This window comes from Zootoca vivipara, chromosome 16 (assembly GCF_965207765.1).
Source record: "Zootoca vivipara chromosome 16, rZooViv2.hap1.1, whole genome shotgun sequence".
Classification (NCBI taxonomy): Eukaryota; Metazoa; Chordata; class Lepidosauria; order Squamata; family Lacertidae; genus Zootoca; species Zootoca vivipara.
The window spans coordinates 29,210,669-29,231,581 of NC_142599.1; the positions used below are offsets into that span (position 1 = coordinate 29,210,669).

General features: G+C 47.5%; 1 protein-coding gene across 1 annotated transcript in view; it reads right to left on the reverse strand.

Moving 5' to 3' along the window:
- The window catches only part of CAPN1 (calpain 1), a 47,190-nt gene extending 28,585 nt beyond the window's left edge, over positions 1–18,605 (reverse strand). The window contains exons 1-3 of the mRNA XM_088659076.1: positions 18,438–18,605; positions 1,921–2,211; positions 693–762 (exon numbers count right to left, since the gene is read on the reverse strand). Of these exons, the coding sequence (XP_088515202.1) occupies positions 693–762; positions 1,921–2,187 (337 nt within the window). The 5' untranslated portion in view covers positions 2,188–2,211; positions 18,438–18,605. The remainder of the gene's footprint in view (positions 1–692; positions 763–1,920; positions 2,212–18,437) is intronic.
- Positions 18,606–20,913: the final 2,308 nt, after the last annotated feature.

A 20,913-nucleotide genomic window follows, 5' to 3' on the forward strand; every position in this document is an offset into this window, starting at 1 on the left:
TCAGTAGGTTTTGTCTACCTGAAGAAAACAGAAAAGCTGTCCGTCCCCACCCCCCACCCCGTTTCCAACATATAAATTTGAGCAACTTTTTTTCTTTGGGATGGCTGGTGTCTTGGGCGTAGCCAAGATTTCGAGGGGAGGGGAAGGAGGACACACCTGTCATCATCCTCTGCCTGACTCTGTCTAGCAGATTTGTAATGAAATGTCTCAACAACCGTCATTTTAAATTACTTTCTTTTGCTCCCAAGTGGTCATAAAAATCTGTCCTAACCTTTCTACAAATTTCTACTTATAGTGAAGTGTTTTTATTTATTTACTTGATTATGGGTGGGGGCAGCTGCCCAACCTGCTCCCCCACCCATGGGTGGTGTCCAACCAACTCCCACCCCAGAACACACCCACTGAAATCAACAGACATGGCTAAGGGCTTCCCATAGAGACCTGGCTGCAAAAACTGGAAGGGCTCCCTTTGGCCTGATCCAGCAGCCAAGCCCTTCCTAGGATCTCCTATACAACAACGACCACAGCCTTGTCCTGCAAGAAGCGGGGGGGGGGGGGAAGGTGGGAAAGAACCAAGGGTGTGTGAGAGAGGAGACCCGGCTGCAGTGACCCCCAACCTCTCCCTGCTTTTTGGGGTGCTTAGCGCCCATCTCTGGCAGACAACCTCACAGCCTCGGGTGAACCCTCCTTACCCAGAGCTCCTTGACAGACATCTGTGCGGGTGGCCCCGTCCACAATGAAGAGAGGGTTGCGGCACAGTTCCTGAAATACACAAGAGGGAGGCGGGCTGTTTTGTTGCTGCTGTTACTGTTAAATGCCTAAGAGGAAGAGCCTGCTGGATCAGGCCAAAGGGGGGCCCCCAAATTTAGTCCAGCATCTTGGCCACCCAGATGCCTCTGGGAAACCCACAAGCAGGACCCGAGCTCAAAGAGCACCCTCTTCTCCTGCGGTTTCCAGCAACTCGTATTTAGAAGCATTGCATTATGATTTGCCTCTACCTGGGAAAGGGGAAAAGGAATTGCAGGGTGAGGGGCAGGCTGCCTAATGCCAAAGTTGCACCAGCCCTTTATCTTGTTTACCTTTTAGACAGCTATCAGGGAAGGGAGGGCCTTTGATCATCGGGGCTGCGTGTACATTAATTAAAAAGTGAAACTTTCCCCACCCCACCCCAGGAAAGCTCAGCTCTGCAACCTGCCTTAAAAATGCAGGTTAAACCAATATGCATATTCTCTTACGTTCTCCATAATTAATTCCACTGTTTTGCTTTTACCACTTTGCTTAATTCATTCTGGCATGAAGCCTTGACTACTGGGAATCCTATTTGGCTTCAGGGAGATCAGCAGACATTACTATGTGAACACGGGTACTGAGTCAGCCTAATCAAGCTAGGTGTTGTCTGCACTGACCGGCAGTAGCTCTCCAGATTTTCAGGCGGGCGTCTTTCCTTACTTTACCTGGAGATGCTGAGTAAAGGCAGCAGCTCTGTGGTAGAGCCAGCCAGCCAATGCTTCGCTATTGAATCCACACTAGCGTTTAAGCTCCATACCCCATAAGGGCTAGAAACTTGAGTGTAAAAAGGAGGTTCTTGGGAAGCTGAATTTTCAGACCCGTAACACAACTCTGTTGCTTTCGTGTGTTCCCAACGAACTGAAGCTTACCTACACAGAACTACTACGCCCATTTTCTAGATGGGCTAAAACCAGGCATCCCCAAACTGCGGCCCTCCAGATGTTTTGGGACTACAACTCCCATGATCCCTAGCTAACAGGACCAGTTGTCAGGGATTATGGGAATTGTAGTCTCAAAACATCTGGAGGGCCGAGTTTGCCTATGCCTGGGCTAAACTGATGCCAATAGCAAGACGTAACTCGAGGTCAAAGATATTCTGGGTTGCAACCTGCGCCATTTCTTGAATCTCACCGTAGGCCGTTTCCACTTGACTCCGTGCGTCTTGGAGGAGTTTGGCCCAAGCTCCTTGAAACCCAGGGAAGAGGCCGTGGCGGGGAATGTGTCATCCCTGAAAAGGGCTCCACTCTGCAAGCACTCGTTGCGAAGCCTCTCGTAATCCTGGTTCAGGTACTTGACTGCATTCTCGTGTTTACCCAAGCCCAGGTCTTTGGCCCGCTGCTTCTGGACCTGAGCGGAGACCCCCGTGCAATAGATAGGCACAATGACCTCTTCCGACATCTCGGGCAATTGGGTGAAGCCCTCCTGAAACAGATAAAGATGGCATTAAACACAGAGAGCTTTGGCTCAGTGGTAGAGCATCTGCTTGGCATGTAGAAGGCTCGATCCTCAGCATATCCAGGTAAGGCTGGGACAAAGTCCCTGCCTGAAACTATGGACAGTCACTGCCAGTTAGTTCAGACAGTGCCAAGCTAGATAAACCAAAGGTCTGAATCAGTGTAAAGCAGGCATCCCCAAACTGCGACCCTCCAGATGTTTTGGCCTACAACTCCCATGATCCCTAGCTAACAGGACCAGTGGTCGGGAAAGATGGGAATTGTAGTCTAAAACATCTGGAGGGCCGAAGTTTGGGGATGCCTGGTGTAAAGCATATTCCTAGGTTCCTAGACTCCAAAAATTTTTACACATCACTTGGGAAGACAGGCGAACTAATATCAGTGTACTGGAAGAAGCAAAGATCACCAGTGTTGAAGCAATGATTCTTCAACATCAACTTCATTGGACTGGTCATGTTGTGTGGATGCCTGATTATCGTCTTCCAAAGCAATTACTGTACTCTATTCCGAACTTAAAAATGGAAAGTGTAATGCTGGTGGTCAACAAAAGAGGTTTAAAGATTGTCTCAAGGCAAATCTTAAAAAATGTAGTATAAACACCGACAACTGGGAAACACTGGCCTGCGAGCGCTCCAGTTGGAGAACAGCCTTTACCAAAGGTGTCATGGGCTTTGAGGAAACTCGATCTCAGGACGCAAGGGAGAAACGTACTAAGAGGAAGGCACGCTTGGCAAATCCACACCGTGATCAACTCCTGCTTGGAAACCAATGTCCCCACTGTGGAAGGACGTGTGGATCCAGAATTGGCCTCTACGGTCACTTATTGGACCCATTGTTAAAATCGTGTTTATGGAAGACAATCTTACTTGGCTACAAATGATGGCCAAAGAAGAAGATATTCCTAGGTTCCTAGACAGAAAAAAAGATATTTCTCAGAGCAGTATGGAAAATTGCCAATGGAACAGGCTAGGCAAAACAAAAAGGGCGTACAGAGCACCATCAGTATAGCCCCACCCCCAACCTTTCAGATTTCCTCCCGTCTCTCCTGTCTCTAGTCCTCACAATTACTGAGAGGGAAATGGGTAGGACTGTCATACATCGGGGATTTCCCAGACATTACTGGGATTTCAAAGGTGGAAGTGAAGTTGGGGGGTGGGATTCCTGGAAGGCAGCGGTTTGTCCTGGATCTTCAGCAGAAGGCAGCAGTCTGGAGACCAATTTCCGCAAGACTCCCATCTTGCTTGCTTTTTTTTTTAAAAAAGCAGGGTGTCACCAACAGGGTTAATAGACATTGATAGCCTTATCTTTCATGAATTGCAGAGTTGGAAGGGACCCCCGAGGGCCATCTAAGTCCAACCCCCGGCAATGCAATCATCTCAACGTGTGGTCTCCCATCCAATTAGAAAGCAGACTGGACCCTGCTTAGCTTTGCAAACGTGCGAGCCAATCTATTGCTGCGCCACCAATCCTCTTTTAAAGCCATTCAAGTTGGTGGCCATCGCTGCCTCCTGGAGGAGCAAATTTTTCAACTATGTGCTGCTTTTTTTTTTTGCCTGTTCTGATTCTTTCAATGCTCAGCTTCACCCATGAGTGTTATAAGAGAGCGAGAGAGAAAACCCCCTACCCAGTGCTTTTTTTTTCTTTAAAAAATGTTTAGGGGTACTCTGATTTTGACTCAATAAAACCACCATTTTATAGTTCAAATCAGGAAAAATAAATACAGTAAATGGACAAAAGTACAAAGATTCACAAAATGTTTAGGGGTATGCGTCCCCCTGCACCCCCCCGGAAAACCCCCACTGCCCCTACTCACTGCCTGCAGGGAATGCATGCTTTTATGAACTTGTGTCATGTCTCCTCGAACTCGCCTCTTCTCTGTGCTAAGAAGTCCCAAATGTTGCACACTTTCCTTGAAAGAGGCATGCCGGGCAATGCCTCGTGTCATCTCAGAAGCCAGGGGTTAGGGAAGGAGGCTTTGAAATCATGCAAAGGAACCGCAATGATGCTAATCTGTTGCATTTGCATAATCTATGCGGGTTGTGGAATCCAGCTTCTCTAAGAGAAGAATTTGGGTTAGGTAGACATAGAGGTGTGCTTTTAAACATATATAACATGGAGTGCAGATAAGGAAAGGAGGAGGAAATTGGTCCAGGTTGCATTTCAAGGCCAAACGACTCAATTCACATGTTTCAAAAAAACAAGCTCAAGATGTCCTGTGAAATTTGCATTTATCTGAATTTTGCGATGCAAAAGCGTGTTACATACATGCGTTTCGCGTATTGAAATGTACATACCCCCCCCCCAAATGTGTCTGTTAGGGAAGAGTGCGCTAAAATGCTGATAAATTTCCATGAGGGTCAGAAGAAGAAGAAGAAGAAGAAGAAGAAGAAGAAGAAGAAGAAGAAGAAGAAGAAGAAGAAGAAGAAGAAGAAGAAGAAGAAGAATTGCAAACTGATATAGAAATGTGGAGAACTGTAAGGTTGTAAAAAATGAGAAACCGAAACTGAGGGATCCACTCACCCCTACAGACTGCCAACGCTTGCAAAATGCCATCTGTCCTACCCATGGCATTCCAGCTCCAAGCAGTCAGAAGCCCAAAATGGTATCAGCAACTATATCAGAGCCTCTCTCTCTCTCTCTCTCTCTCTCCTTCTCTCTGAACAGCTACATCTGCTGAATAGCAAGACAGATCACCTTCCCTTGCGCCAGTTCTGCTGGCTGTTCATTTGTAGAGAGGAATGTCAGGGTTTATACACCTATCCTTGCCTGGAATGGGGACTCTCAGACCTGGAAGCCTCCGATCATATCCAAAGTTAATCCTACTCAGAGGAGATCCATTGAAATTAATGGACTTGACAAACTTAGGCCTTTAAAAAAAGTATTTAGTCCTTACTGTTAAAACAGTAAGTAGACAGACAGACAGACAAGGATGAAGTATCCCAAACTATTATTCTATTATTATTATTATTATTATTATTATTATTACTACTACTACTACTACTACTACTGCTGCTATTATTTTTTAAAATACATCATCATCAACAACAACAACAACAACGCTGTAGAGGGCAGGTGTCATTTAGGAATTTCCACCTCAGGAATGTAAATATTTTGGGCCAGGCATCCCCAAACTGCGGCCCTCCAGATGTTTTGGCCTACAACTCCCATGATCCCTAGCTAACAGGACCAGTGGTCGGGGAAGATGGGAATTGTAGTCCAAAACATCTGGAGGGCCGAAGTTTGGGGGTGCCTGTTTTGGGCTGTCCCTGGGGAAGGTTTAGCACACATTTGCAGGAAAAGGTGTGTGGGGCGAGGTATGAAAACAAAGGTTAAAGCAAATGTGATGATAGATCTATTCAGATATTTGGTGAATGCTGTTCCTCAGGAAAGGCCCCTCCAAAGAAATCCATTTTCTTCACAGACTTACTAGTACTTTACGCCAGCAAAATCATCTCTTCGGACTAGGGATGAATGAATCTCTCATTTCTTGTTTCTCATTTTTCGAATCTCAAATTCAGTTCTCCATATTTCTTTAGTAATTTTGTTGTGCTTTTAAAAATTCCTATGGAAGTTTGTCAGGGTTTCAGTGCCAATTTCTCCTAATAAGCAGATGGCTGTATCTAGACCCACTGAAAAATTTGGGTTGTATCCGGCAAACAGTAGGATACAGTGAAATTGTATTTCACTGTATCTATTCTTTGTTGGATACAAACCAATATTTTGTGTGCAGTTTTGACTAATATACACATTTTTTTGCTAGCAATTTTCTCAGTTTCACTAATATATGCATTCTTTTGCACACTTTCCTCTCATAAGCGCATTTTTGTACACACTGGTTGGTGGGAGAACAGCACTGCAAATTTCAGAGAAATGCACATTTTGAAGGATAACAATCTCTGGGTTCATGCATTGGTTCAATAAGTGTGAATTAGGTTGTTTCTTCTTAAAATGGAAACAAGATCCAATTTCTTCTCCAATCCCTAATCTAGAGTCTAGTAAAATATCCCCTTTCCTCTGCTTTGCTGGTAGACTTGTACCTCAGAAGTCGAACAGAATCTGTTCCGGAAGTCCGTTTGACTTCCAAAGCGCGGCTTCTCATCAGAACCCCGGCTTCCAAAAGAACGTTCGAAAACCAGAACACTCACTTCCGGTTTCCGATCGTTCGGGAGCCGGAACGTTCTACTCCCAAGGCGTTTGGGAGCCGAGGTACGACCGTAATTCCAAATTCATTCCAAGAACCAAGATTCAAACATTTCTCGGACGGGGGGGGGGGGGGAGTTTTCAAATACAAGTGTGTTAAAAACATATAGATATTGGATTTTTTAAAGATTTTATTTGTTGCACTCTTGAATTCAGGGTGTGTGTGAGTTGGGCAAAGCAGTGTGGAGGGCTGGCTTTCGCTATGTCTGGGGAGGTTTATAGAGTTTGTGCATGTGCAGAAGATTAACCCAACGCGAGTCAATTAGATGAGACATTTGGCATGCACACAAAGACATCCACCCACCCCACCCTTGGCAAGCAGAGCCTGGGAGCACCATACCCTCCAGCCACTTTTATGACCCGAGGTGTGCAGAAAGTGGACAGAGAAAAAGTTTTCTATGTTTCTCATAATGCTAGAAACTCCAGGACATCCACAGAAATTGATTCAGGAGGACAGACAAAAGGAAAGTCCTTCTTCAGACAGCACATAGTTGAAGCTATGGAACTCACTTCCACAGGAGGCAACGGGGCAACCAACTGACTTGGCTTTCAAAGAGGACTGGACAAATGGAACCTCCAAGTTCAGAGGCAAGTGCACTGCTTGGAATAAACAGCAAGGGTGGATTGTCCCATCTCGTGAGCTTCCAGGAGCCACGAGGCTGTCCACCCTTGAGAAAGGAATCCCAGACCAGAGAGATGGTTCCCCCCCTTTCTATTCTTTATAATTTTCTTTCTATAAGTTTTCAACAAATAAACAATCCGACAACCTTTCAAATTCAGCAATCATTCCACCTACGACTTCCCTCCCCTCCATGGTTCCCTCAAAATTCCAATTTACGCTGCATATTAGAGTTACTCTATACATACAGTCATACCTCGGTTTAAGTACGCCTCAGTTTGAGTACTTTCAGTTTAAGTACTCCGCAGACCCATCTGGAACGGATTACAGTCGTGCCTCGGGTTGCAAACACCTCGGGTTACGAACAACTCGGGTTACGAACTGTGCAAACCCGGAAGTATTTTCGCCGCGAGCGCAGAATGCAAACGCAAAATGGCGTTTTCGGGTTACGAACTTTTCGGGTTACGAACTTTTCGGGTTACGAACTGCGACCCGGAACGGATCGCGTTCATAACCCGAGGTACCACTGTAATCCACTTTCCATTACTTTCAATGGGAAAGTTCGCTTCAGTTTATGAACGCTTCAGTTTATGAACAGACTTCCGGAACCAATTGTGTTCGTAAACCGAGGTACCACTGTACAGTCATACCTCGGTTTAAGTACACCTCGGTTTGAGTACACCTCAGTTTGAATACTTTCAGTTGAAGTACTCCGCAGACCCATCTGGAACGGATTAATCCACTTTCCATTACTTTCAATGGGAAAGTTCGCTTCAGGTTAAGTACAGACTTCCGGAACCAATTGTGTACTTAAACCGAGGTACCACTGTAACTTCACCTTACCTCAACAGGCTTCCTCAGCCTCGGCCCTCCAGAGGTTTTGAGACTACAATTCTCATCATCCCTGACCACTGGTCCTGCTAGCTAGGGATCATGGGAGTTGTAGGCCAAAACATCTGGAGGGCCGAGTTTGAGGAAGCCCGCCTCACAATAAAAACCAAAAAGTTCGCCTCCACTGCTGCTCTTACGCAAATCCTATTTGTGTTCTAACATTTTGTTTTACACTGCGTTTTTAAGTATTCTGCAAACGTTTTCTTTAAAACCAGTCTCTTTCTGGTGGTCTGATCTGACAACACCATTTTTACACTTACGTGAGTGGGACAGTGACTGAGTGAATTAATGAATAAATAGATAGATGATTCCTGGCAAGACTAATAGGCGTTCAGCCAGCATCCACCTGCCGGCCTTCACACTTACAGGCAGTCCACAGGGGTGGGCTGCTGCCTGTCAGCTTCCTAGTCTTCTGTCTCTGTTTTGCAGACAGGGAAGAAAATGGAGACAAAACTAGAATTAACTGCCTCTGCCTCTCATTGGCTCTGCCTCTGGCTCTGCCTCCTGTGGGGCTCCCCTCCTCCTGCCCCCGCCAGTCCCAATGTTACGAGGGCTGCCATTCTTTTTTAAGCCAGAAGACCAAGGCAACAATGGGTTAGGGTCAGGCATCCCCAAACTGCGGCCCTCCAGATGTTTTGGCCTACAACTCCCATGATCCCTAGCTAACAGGACCAGTGGTCAGGGATGATGGGAACTGTAGTCCAAAACATCTGGAGGGCCGAAGTCTGGGGATGCCTGGGTTAGGTGGAAGAGATTGCAGAGAAAGGGAATCTTATAAACCTGTTGCCGTTGATACCTTCCCCCTTCTATTTGCATTAATATCATGGCAGGTCTTTCAGGTAATGCCAGGCATGGAGATAACCCCGCTCAGAGTGAGTCACCCTCGCCACAACCCTCTCCTTTGTACGTATTTTTGCACCTGGCGCACTGTGCTCAAAAGCCACACCCAAGCTAGAAATTAATGTGTTTAGACTTGCGAAAGGTATTATCAGGGGGAGAAAAGGTGAGCAAAGCACAAGAATCAACAAGACCCGTTTGCTCAGAATTTGAGATCTTTTGTTTTTCCTCCCCCCCCCAAAAAAACAGTAGAAAACCCTGGGGCGGTTTTTGAAGACTTTGGCTTGAAAGATCACAACTACTGAAGTTGTGACGGGCAGTGGATATGCTTCCAGTTGCATTCAGCGCTAGTCCTGCTCAAAGTAGACCCACTGAAAATAACGGAAATGACTAATGTAGAGCCATTCATTTATATTAATCAGAGTAAGATTAGCATCAGATATAATCCTTTGGTTTGCCAGACAAAGAGCTCTGTATAGTTCAAAGGTTTGTCCATTGGCTCTGGCTTCTACTGGGCTCCTTGCATTTCACCTCACCAAGTCCTCAATGGGCACCAGCCATTGCTGATCTTGTCAATATTGTAAAACCACTGGTTGCTCCAGAAAAACACACCAGCTCCCCAATTTGGCATCTCCCCTTCTCCGGGGGGGGGGGATGTTATTCGTTTATCAAACGCGCCAATTTGAGGATTTGAAGCTGTATAGCAACAGATCTCAGGTCAGACACAGAACAGCAGACCTATTTAATTAATAAATTGAGTGTTGCTGGAGATGTTGGCCATGTTTGCTGGGGAAGGTGGGAGTTATAGTTCAGCAACACCTCGAGGGTCAAAGTTATATCACACCTCCTCTAAATAATTGCATGGGCAGTACCTATCCCTGAAGGGAACTTTCGTAAATCTGCCTCTAGGTTCTCAGAGGGTAAAATATTAAAACTCATATGCCTGTTTACTCAGAAGCAAGTCTTTGGTTCAATGGGACTTGCTTCCAAGTAAAGGCATACAGGACAGCAGCCTTAGAAGGATCTCAAGTACAAAAGGATGAGAAGGGGCACCTGCTTCCTTTATACAACAAGGGCTGGGGGGATCTGGTGTCTTCCAAGAGGCTATTGGACTCTCAGCTCCCATCAGGCCCAGCCAACCATGGCCGTTGGTCAGGGATGATGGGAGTTGTAGTCTAGCAACAACTGGAGGGCCACGTTGCAAAGCAGGGTTTCTCAAACCTGGGTCTCCAGCTGCTTTTGGACTACAATTCCCATCATCCCTGACCGCTGGTCCTGCTAGCTAGGGATGATGGGCTTTGTAGTCTCCAAAAACAGAGCACATCCTGCTCTGGGATCCTCCTGTCTCGCAAGTCAAGGGATAGGTGCCAAAGCCAGGAACATAAAGTCCCACAGACACTTCGAGTCAGGGAGCAGATCCAACACCTACACACCCACACACCCCATAGCTGAGTAAATAGTGCCAATTTGCAAGTGAAATTAATAATTTGGCAAGTGAGCGCTGGCTGTGAACTGGCAACCATCCCGGATTGGGGACCAACCATGAGTATGTCACACATCCAGGGAGGGCGAGGGCTGTAGAGCGTCTGCCTTGTATGCGAAAGATCCCAGTCTCTATCTCTGGCATCTCCAAGTGGGGCTGGGAGAGACTTCCTGCTTGAAACCCTGCAGAGATTCTGCATGCACAGCAGATATAGAGGCAACCACTTTTTGCTTCTTAGGGCAAAACCAGATATAGCAGTTTTGCTTTTACACTTGGAAGAAATTGATCTTTTAGCGTGCCAGCACTCTGTCTTTGGAATTCCCTGCCTATCGGCAACCAAGCAACGTACCTTCGCTGCAGTCTTTTAAAAAGGTAAAGGGACCCCTGACCATTAGGTCCAGTCGTGACCGGCTCTGGGGTTGCACGCTCATCTCGCATTATTGGCTGAGGGAGCCGGCGTATAGCTTCCAGGTCATGTGGCCAGCATGACAAAGCCGCTTCTGGCAAACCAGAGCAGCACATAGAAACGCTGTTTACCTTCCCGCTGTAGCGGTTCCTATTTATCTACTTGCATTTTGATGTGCTTTCCAACTGCTAGGTTGGCAGGAGCTGGGACCAAGCAACGGGAGCTCACCCCATCACAAGGATTCGAACTGCTGACCTTCTGATCAGCAAGCCCTAGGCCCAGTGGTTTAACCCACAGCACCACCTGGGTCCCATTTTAAAAAGGTAAAGGGACCCCTGACCATGAGGTCCAGTCGTGACCGACTCTGGGGTTGCGCGCTCATCTCGCGTTATTGGCCGAGGGAGCCGGCGTAAAGCTTCCAGGTCATGTGGCCATCATGACAAAGCCACTTCTGGCAATCCAGAGCAGCACATAGAAACCAGAGCTGCACTATTGGCAACCAAGCAATGTACCTTCGCTGCAGTCTTTTAGGCACCTGCTAAAATACTTTTATTCAGTGAAACCTACCCCGATGCATAGAAGCCACCATGTTATTTAATCTGCTCTTAACAGAACTGTTGATATTAATTACATTTGTTGACCTCTTTTAAACTTTTTCTTTTATTGACAATTTTGATGTTGTTCTTTTCTGTTTGCAAAGTGCTTAGAGGTTTTATTTACAACCAAGCAGGTATGTACATAGTGTTAAATGAAATAAAATGAACAAATTAAATCACAGTACAGCAAGAGGACTGCGGGCTTCGCACTTCCCTAATTGTGATGCCGCCAAAAGTCCACCCCACCCTCCCTGCAGCTTCTGGGGGGAGCTCATATTGGCACCAATGGGAGAGTTGTTTTTTTTATTATTTAAAAAAATGATATGTATTTTTATATTGTAAACCATCCTGTTGTATTTGGATGAAGGGTAGTATTGAAATTTAATTTAATAATAATAATAATATTACACACACACACACACATACATATATTCACACAAATTATCCAGATATCACTAAAGGACTGTAAAGCACTACATTTGTAACACCGCTGTTCAACTAGTCATATCAAGGCCTTGTTTCTAACCACCATCAAGACAAAATGCCAACCTGCCCTCATTTGCTTTAAGCCTAGAGACATATGGAAAGAGATCCTCTCCATTTCCCCACAAATAAGATTATACACAGCTTTATATACATCACTACCAACAGATTACCAGGAAGAAAAAAGCTTGTTAATTTCCCCTCCTACTAAACTGGAAACCTCCTTCTTAAGCCTGGCCTGGGGTAGATATAACCGTGGTTCACTGGGTTTACTGTACCTTGATGACATCCAAGGTTAGCCCGAGGCTGTGTTTCAGGTGGCTCAAGGAGGTTGCTCACTTCTGAAGGCCTTTTGCATAATTTCCCCCCTCAGGCAAAGGATTGGTGGCAACAAGGGACTCACTCTGACACAGCGATGACAGAGTCCTAGAGATCCAGCTGCTCCGCCACTGTCCATTTTCCCAGCAGAGACACCAAAAACTGCAAGACTTTGAATTCCTGAAATTCATTCTGATCGTGCAGATCAGATAGAATTCTACAGGATGTGTTGCAAGTGGCCAATAGCCAGGTGCGAAATGCGCTTGGCAAAATTTTGAAGGCTGCTTCATTGCTGCTAACGCGGTGGTTTAACTTCACCCCTGGGGGTGCCCTCCATTGTCTCTCGAGAAAGACGGGTGCCAACAAATCCCACATTTTTCAATTCAATTCCTCATCAACTTTTCCAGTGCTTTTTTTTTCTTTAAAAAAAATGTTTAGGGGTACTCTCATTTTCCTACTCGTATTGAACTACTGCAACTCAATTAGGCCAAACTTAGAATCACAAAAGTTTAGGGGCATGCATACCCCTGTCCCCCCCCCCCTGGAAAAAAAGCACTGAACTTTTCTAACTTCAAAAAGTCCCGGTTTTGTTTCTGAAGTATATTTGTTGTGCCAGGGCGACGGGCGAAAGTGATTGCATTGCCTCTACAGGGTGCCTTCTCTGGGCTAAAGCAAACCCAGCTCCGTCAACCCTGCACTGCCAGACCTGATCTCCAGCCTCCTCACACCATCTTTCCCACCTTCTTCTGGACCAGCCTTTGCCAAGCCAATGTTTTGGATTATAGCTCCCACCAGCCCCAGACAGCACACCTGTATGATGCCGGAGCGGATGGGACTATAGCCACTAGGGCAGGCATAGGCAACCTTGGCTCTCCAGATGTTTTGGAACCACAACTCCCATGATCCCTGACCACTGGCCCTGTTAGCTAGGGATCATGGGAGTTGTAGTTCCAAAGCATCTAAAGAGCCAAGGTTGCCTGCACTAGGGTGATGACTTTTTCATTTTTTTTTCTAAAAAATTATTTCCTGTAGTACAAATGGATGAACTTTTGCCTATTAATGACTAAAATGAGATATATTCCATTGAAATATTTAAAAAGTACGCACAAGCCGTTTTTATGCCGTTTTACCATTTCATAAAATTGTATTAACAATTCTATATATATTTCGTATCAAATTTGGACACAACACCACATTCCACAATGGGGAGTGTTCTTAGAAACATAGGGTATACAAATGTCACACCTGCGCAAGGTACTATTCCGGCGTATAAGACGACTGGGCGTATAAGACGACCCCCAACTTTTCCAGTTAAAATATAGAGTTTGGGATATACTCACTGTATAAGAAATACGACCCGGCGTATAAGACGACCCCTGACTTTTGAGAAGATTTTCCTGGGTTAAAAAGTAGTCTTATACGCAGGAATATACTGTAAAAGCCCCTTTTTGGGACCTCAAAACTCAGCCAGCAGACCCTGCCGGGCATGCTGGGAAAAGAACCTACAGGAGAGGTAGCAAAACATCGTCCTCTAGTGGCGTCTATACTGTTACTGCAGCTAAAAAAAGCTTCCTTCTGTGTTTGATGACCCTATATAATGTTGTATATATGGGACTCTAAAGCTTGGGTTCAATTTTATATCTGCTTACAGTGACTTCAAAAATGGTAAAAAAAACTGATCAATAAAATTTTTAAAATAATTTTGAGCGTGAGGTTTTTTTAAATCAAATCTCTTTGAAAGTAAGATTTTATCTAATCTTTAATGAAAGCTCATCAAATTATGATACAGGGAAATGAGGTTGTAAAAAAGTCATCACCCTAATAGCCACGCTAACCGGGGCTGATGAGAGTTGTGATCAAAGACATCTGGAAGGTCGGCGACAGTGTGGACACATTCCAGTTTGACAATACCCTCCTTAAACTGCCGTGCCCAGAACAGCGCATCGTATTCCTGGCGAGGTCTGAGAAAAGCAGAACACCACACTACTGTTTCCTTGATGCGGATATAATGCTTAACTATCATTAATGCAAACTTCTCTTCCTGGTTTCCAAACAACTCTTAACCACAGCGCAGCAGAGGCCTGCCCAACTTGCAAGGCATCAGTCTAAGCGCAGGACGCCGGGAGATCTATCTTGTTTTGACTGCTTGCTTCAGACACTTGACAAGGCCGCTGTGCAGGCTAATGGTGGGCCTTTAGCTGTGTGGGTTAACGTCAAAAGAGCTCCGTCAGGTCAAGCCTAAGGCCCAGATGCCCGTGGGAATCCTGCAAACAGAACCTCAACGCAACAGCAGCTCCCCCACCTGCAGTGCCCACCAACTGTTCTTCAGAGGCACAGTGCTTTTGATGACTGGAGGTAGAGCTTTATAATATGAAACTATCTGAATGAAATTAAGAATCAGTAAAGTGGGGTGAGGGAGAAAGAGAGAGAGAGAGAGATGGAAACAGGTCAGTTTGCAACAAAGCTGTACCAAAGCTGAACAGAAACAAAGATTCTTCGCCTTTTGTAAGTCATTGCAACAAATGTCAGAGTTCAAGAAGAATAAGCGTTGCGAGCAAGTCTACGAAAGGTTTCTGCATCTACCCAAGTCCTTGCTAATTCCCCCCACCCTGCTCAGTCGTCTGTGGGCAGAAAGAAAAACCACACTGGATACTCAGGAAAAGAGGCAAACATGCTTTCTCCCCCCAAACAATGACACAATAAAATGACCACAACACGCATTCTGCTACTCTTTCACAGGGGAACGAGTTCAATGTACTCTGTGGTGGTAAGCAACAGAGGAAAGGAGCTGGATAATATAACTCAGTTGTTTAGAGCCTACTAAGTTTCCTCCTTCTTTGAGAGTTGATACAGTTCTCACTTTCTCTCTCTCAACATTAAAAACCTGACAGCAGAACAGGAGACTCAAATGAAGGGCGAGACTCTCCCGCTAGAAAGAAGTGGGAAAATTTCGTTCTCTTTCTTGCTTTGCTATGCTGGAGGCAAAATGCTGCCTTTATGAGTGCACAGAAGAGTCATTCTTCCATATTCAGAAAGTTGCCTTGTACCACTTGGTGCATCTAGTCGAGTGTTGCCTACACAGACTGGCAGCAGCAGCAGCAGTTCTCCAGGGTTTCGGACGGAGGGCACCACTAGTCACGTCTGGGGATTGAACAAGGGGCCTCCTAGATGGAAGACAGATGCTTTGCCACTGAGTTCTCAGAATCACAGAGGGTCATCCAGTCCAGCCCCCTGCACTGCAGGAATCTTTTGCCCCAAGGTGGGGCTCAAACCCACGACCTGGAGATTAAGAGTCTCATGCTCTACCAACTGAGCTACCTATGGCCCTTCCTTCCCATTTGCCTGCTTTGTAAGTTCCACGGCTGAGTCGCCTGGCTACAAGAGGGCCACTAAGACTTGCTAGTAAAATGAAGTGAAGAAAGGCAGTGGTCAAAACCTCATGTGACCAGGAGAAAGAAGACTGGGGTTCAAATCCTCATTCAGCCTGCCCATATCAATTGCACATTCCACTATGGCCTAAAAAAAGGCTCTGTCAGCAGAAGTTCCATCTTCTACACCAGGCATCCCCAAACTGCAGCCCTCCAGGTGTTTTGGCCTACAACTCCCATGATCCCTAGCTAACAGGACTAGTGGTTGGGGAAGATGGGAATTGTAGTCCAAAACATCTGGAGGGCTGAAGTTTGGGGATGCCTGTTCTACACCACTTTGCAAGGTGCAAGATCCTGGTCTACTTTCCCTACCTGCTACAACAATCTACTGCATTTCCTCTTATCATCATAGAATTGTAGAATTTTGGAGTTGAATGGGACCCCAAGGGTCATCCAGTCCAACCCCCTGCAATGGCAAGAATCTTTTGCCCAATGTGGCTCTGCAGCATTCAAACACTGCCTTATGCCAAGTGAGATCCATTGGGTCTGTCTAGCTGCTCAAAACTGTCTACACATTGACTGGCAGCAGCTCTCTGGGGCTGGAGGCAGGAGAGATGCCGCTGCTGAGGATCGAACCTGGCACCTTCTGCATGCAGAGCAGGTGCCCTTTCCAAAAGTAACAACAAGAAATGGTGGCCAGCCCACTGTGTTTCTATATTGTGCTGCAGAGAAAAGAGGCTCTCTTGCGTTTGGCCTGGCTGGTGGAAGAGTGAGGGAGCCAACCATCCCTCCTTCAACAGCTTACTTGGGAATGCTTTCCCTGCTGGCTGCAAAAGTCAAGGCTCTTCCCTTCTTACACAGCTAGCATGGAAACCAGGCTAGCAAAACAAACAAGCAATCAAACAGAACCAATACTAAACATGGGCTTATCTACAGGGTTGCTCCTGGTGAGGAGACCTTAAATCGAAAGTTCTTTCCCTGGAAGGCTGCTGGGGTGGAAGGCAGGGAAACTTCCTTATACTGAGTCAGTGTGTTGGGCCCATCTATTGACCTCTGTTTCTTAATGGCGAAAAAGCATTCGGGTTCCTGAAATTCATTCCGATTGCGCAGATAAAATATAACTGATAGAATACTACAGAACGGGGTGTTAGTGTGTGAAAGCAATCCAGATTCAACGATCCCCAGTTGGTGGAGATGTCAGGTGCCCTCCTGGTGGCCAGGCATCTTCTCTTGGTCACAAGTGGTTGAAAGCCAGGTGCAAAATGCGCCTGGCGCCTGGCTAAGTTCAAACACTAGTACACATGCTCCCTGTAAATATTAGTGGAAAAATAAAACTCCCATCAAAAATCCTCTCTTCCATTGGCTGAAAAGCCCTGCCAAAGACCCACCAGTCAATACCCTGTTCCCAACAGTGGCCAGAGGGTTCTCAGAAGCCCACAAGCCAAGCAGGATGGCAACATCCACCAACTAAGAACACCAGAAAAGCCTGGCTGCCAGATGAGTCCTTCAGGGTCCAGCATCTTGTTCTTGGAGCAGCCAACCAGATCATAGAATAGATGGAAGAGTTGGAAGAGACCTGAGGCTCATCTAGTCCAACCCCCTGCAATGCAGGAAGTTAGATGCTCAAGGGAAGCCTGAAAGCAGGACCTGATCGCTACAGCAACTCTCCCCACTTGCAACCCCCAGCAATTGGTGTTCAGAAACACTGCCTCTGAAACTGGGAGTTCCACTGGAATTACATAATACCTTTTTAAAACAACTGGCAGCCACTATTACCGGTACATCCTTCTGCCGGTAAATTATCCAAGGTAATTCCATGTGGTGTGGAAAGTACTTACTTTCGTCACACTCCAGACTGCAGTGCTTCTCCAACTGTTGCTAGGCTTTGAGAGTGTCACCTTCCTCAACTACCCCCCCTCCCCAGCCCAAATGTAATATCACTTTATCTGTTCTTTCCTGTACTGCTCTCAGCTCCATCTACAATGGGAATTAATACAGACCTTCCTAACCGAGTTGGCCATGAGCAAAAAAGGAAACTAGCTTCGTACTGAGTCAGGCCAGTTGTCCATCTAACTCCACCCTGCCTGCACTGACTGGCAGCAGCTCCCTTCCTGGGGAGCCTGGTCCCCCCCTGCATACAGAACCAAGCTCAGCTTTGTAACTTAAGAGCACTTATGGCAGTAGAAGACCATTTTTGAAGGAAGCATCACATTTTTTTGTTTTGTTTTAATAGCAGTAATTATTTCCAAAACATTTTGGACAAAGGAGCTTGGAATATAGCCATTAACCCTCTTTTCAAGGTTAGCATTTCCTAGCTCAGCCACAACCAAGGGATTTGTGCCTGCAAAACTCTTGTTTCTGCTGAGACAGACTAGTCTGGTCACCCTTTTGAATGTGTTGTTAAGCTGCATATATATTTTTCGACCCACGTTGGAAATGTCTAATTTGTAAGAATCTGATCTCTCCTCTGGAATTCTGCATGTGTTGCAGGGTCTGGCTCTCTTTCCTAAGAGATGAGGAAAAGAAACCTCTCTGCACATGCTCAGAGGTGACGTCTTCCCCACTCTTAACGTCACACTGGATCTCACCGAAAAGAGTTTCCTTGGCAGAGACTCTTGGCCGCGATTAAGCCCTTCTTTTTTGGGGTGGCGGCGGAAAGAGGGTGCTAAACTTCCGCACCTCCTTCCTTTCGGGGAAACGAAACTGGGGCTCTGTGTTCCTTATCACCCCCTACTGCAACAATTCGGATCAACTGGAAGCGGTGCAGAAAAGGACCTGATCCGCCAGGGCGGCGGAAACTCCGTCCCGCAGGAGGGCTGGAGTTGTGCAAGAGGTGGAGGCGCTTTATTAAATAATAGCAGAAATACAACTCCTTCCCCTTCGCCCCCGCCCAACCCGCGCTCTCAGCTGCTTCCAAGCCTCCAGCGCCCACACTTAAAATAGCCGCCTCCCCAACCCACTGCAGCTCCCCAAAGCTTTTCATTTCATTTTACCTGTGCCTAGATCGTTGCCTCGGCCTGGCTCCGCGTCAAGGCAACCTTTGCAAACCGAAGAAGCACAGACAGGAACCGGGGGGTGGGGGGAAGCCCAGGCAGGGAGGCAAGCAGGCAGACGAGCGTAGCTTCACCACCCCCCCGCCCTCTGCAACCCGCCCAGAGTCCCGCTACCGCTGCCAATTCGCAGAGCAGCGACTCCTCCCTGCCAAACTCCTCCTTCCATAAAAATGGGCGTTTGCCCAGGGCCAGGAGCGTGAAGCAAGACGCACAAACACACACGCCAGCAAAGGGAAGCCTGGAGGCGGGCAGGAGAGATTGGGGAAGGAGGAGGAGGCCCGATTCGGGGAAAGGAGGGGCCATGCCAGCTTGGGAAGGAAGTTTTGTGCGGGCCGGCCTGCTCTTCTTTTTCCCTTGCAGCCGCTTGGCTTCCAGCAAAACAGGGCGGCGGCGGCGGCTTCCTCGGCTCGCTCGCTGCATCCTCTCTGCATTGCAACGGCGGGGCCGAAGGGAGCGCACAGAGACGCGCTCAGGAGAGCCGGCATCGCCCCTCTTAGGGTGTCTCCAGAGCGTCTCCCCTCTGCAGCTGAGATTCAGGGTAGCACAACCAGGTGGCTCTTCCGGGTGTTTGGGGAATCCATCTCCCATCAGCCCCCAGCTAGCATAGCCCATTTGACCAGGGAGCGTGGTTCCAGAACACCTGGAGGAACAACCAGGCGGACAAGGTGTTGAGAGGCACTGGCCATCAGGGAGGAAGGCGATTCGGACCAGTGCGTTCCGTGCAAAGGTCCCAGGTGTACTCCCTGCAGCATCTCCTGTTAGGACAGGTGTGGGGACCCTTTGGTCCTCAAGATGTCTCAGGACCAAAAACCCGTGAAAGCCAACGGGCTTGGCAAGGGATGGTGGGAGTTGCAGCTCAGCAACATCTGGGGAGCCAACCGTTTCCCACACCTGCGGGAGGGCTCTCTGAGGGACCCCTGCCTGAAACTCTGGAGAGCCACTGCCAGTCAGTGTAGACAACATTGAACTAGATGGGCAGACACAGATGAGCAGAAGGCTGTTCCTAATAGAGCACGGGTGTCAAACACAAGGCCCGGGGGCCAAATTCGGCCCGCCAGACCTCGTCATGTGGCCCGCCGTGGGACCCAGCAGCGGGACCTTGCTGCTGAAGCGCCGCGCCGACAAAGCGCCGACAAACAGCTGGGGCCGGGGGGGGGGGATAGAAAGGCGGCCGGAGCAGCACTGCATGGAGCGCCCCGAGCCACAGCAGGAGAAGGAGGAGGCAGCTTGCCGGGTCAGCGCCCAGCAACACCGCACGGAGAGTCGCGAGCCTCTGCGACGCAGCAGTGCTCTGTAGCACTTTGAATCCTCCTCCTCCTGCCATGGCAGCCTGGAAACGGCTGCTGCTGCTGCTGAAGCACAGACAAAGCACCCAGCAGCGCTGTGTGGAGGAGGAGGAGGATTCAAAGTGCTACAGAGCACTGCTGCATCCCAGAGGCTCGGGACTCTCCGCACGGCGCTGCCGGGCACCGACCAGGGTAGCCGCCTCCTCCTCTTCCTCTTGCCTCACCTCCTCCTCCTCCTGCCGCGGCTCAGCCTCATGAACATGAGCTCAGCAGCGGCTCAGCCTCACGAACGTGCAACTCTGAGGCTTTACGCACTTCTCTTAAAACGGACACCCGCTGCCTCACGCTGCACGGGAAATGCTTTTTGCCCCTGGGTCCCTTCGTGCTCTTTTCTGGCGCTGAATCAAGGCGGCGACCCCCCCCTTCCCTTTCTTTTTTCCTCTCTCTCGTTCTTATTCTTTCTTTCCCTCTCCTTCCTTCCTTCTTTATCTCTGTCTTCTCTCCATCTTTCTTTTTCTTTCCTTCTTTATTCCTTCTTTCCTACTCTTCTTTCTCTCACCTCTTTCCTTCCTCTCTCCCTCCTGCTCCCTCTTTTCTTTCTTCCTTTCTTCCTTCCCATCTTTCTTCCTCTCCCTCATTCTTATTCTTTCTTTCCCTCTACTTCCTTCCTTCTTTCTCCCTTTCCGTCTTCTCTCCCTTTTTCTTTTTCTTTCCTTCTTTATTCCCTTCCTTATTTCCTACTCTTCTTTCTCTCCCCTCTTTCCTTCCTTCCTCTCTCCCTCCCACTCCCTCTTTTCTTCCTCCCTCCCTCCCTCCCTCCCCTCCCACCCTCTCCTCAGAAACATAGGATGGATGCTGCTTCATACTTCTGGCCCTTAAACCCTGGAACCAGGAGAGCAGCTCCAGTGAGTCAACCTCAGCCAGTCCCTTTGGTGAAGGGTGGTAGCTCACTGGCAGAACATCTGTCCTGCATGCAGAAGGACCCCAGCATCTCCAGGTACTGGTAGCTCTGCAGAGGTCCTGCATGAAACCCTAGCGAGCCTCCACCACCCAGTGCAGTTACCAAAAATCATTTTTCAATAAATTTTACAATAATTGTACATTTGAATATCTACTTGCCATTATTCTGA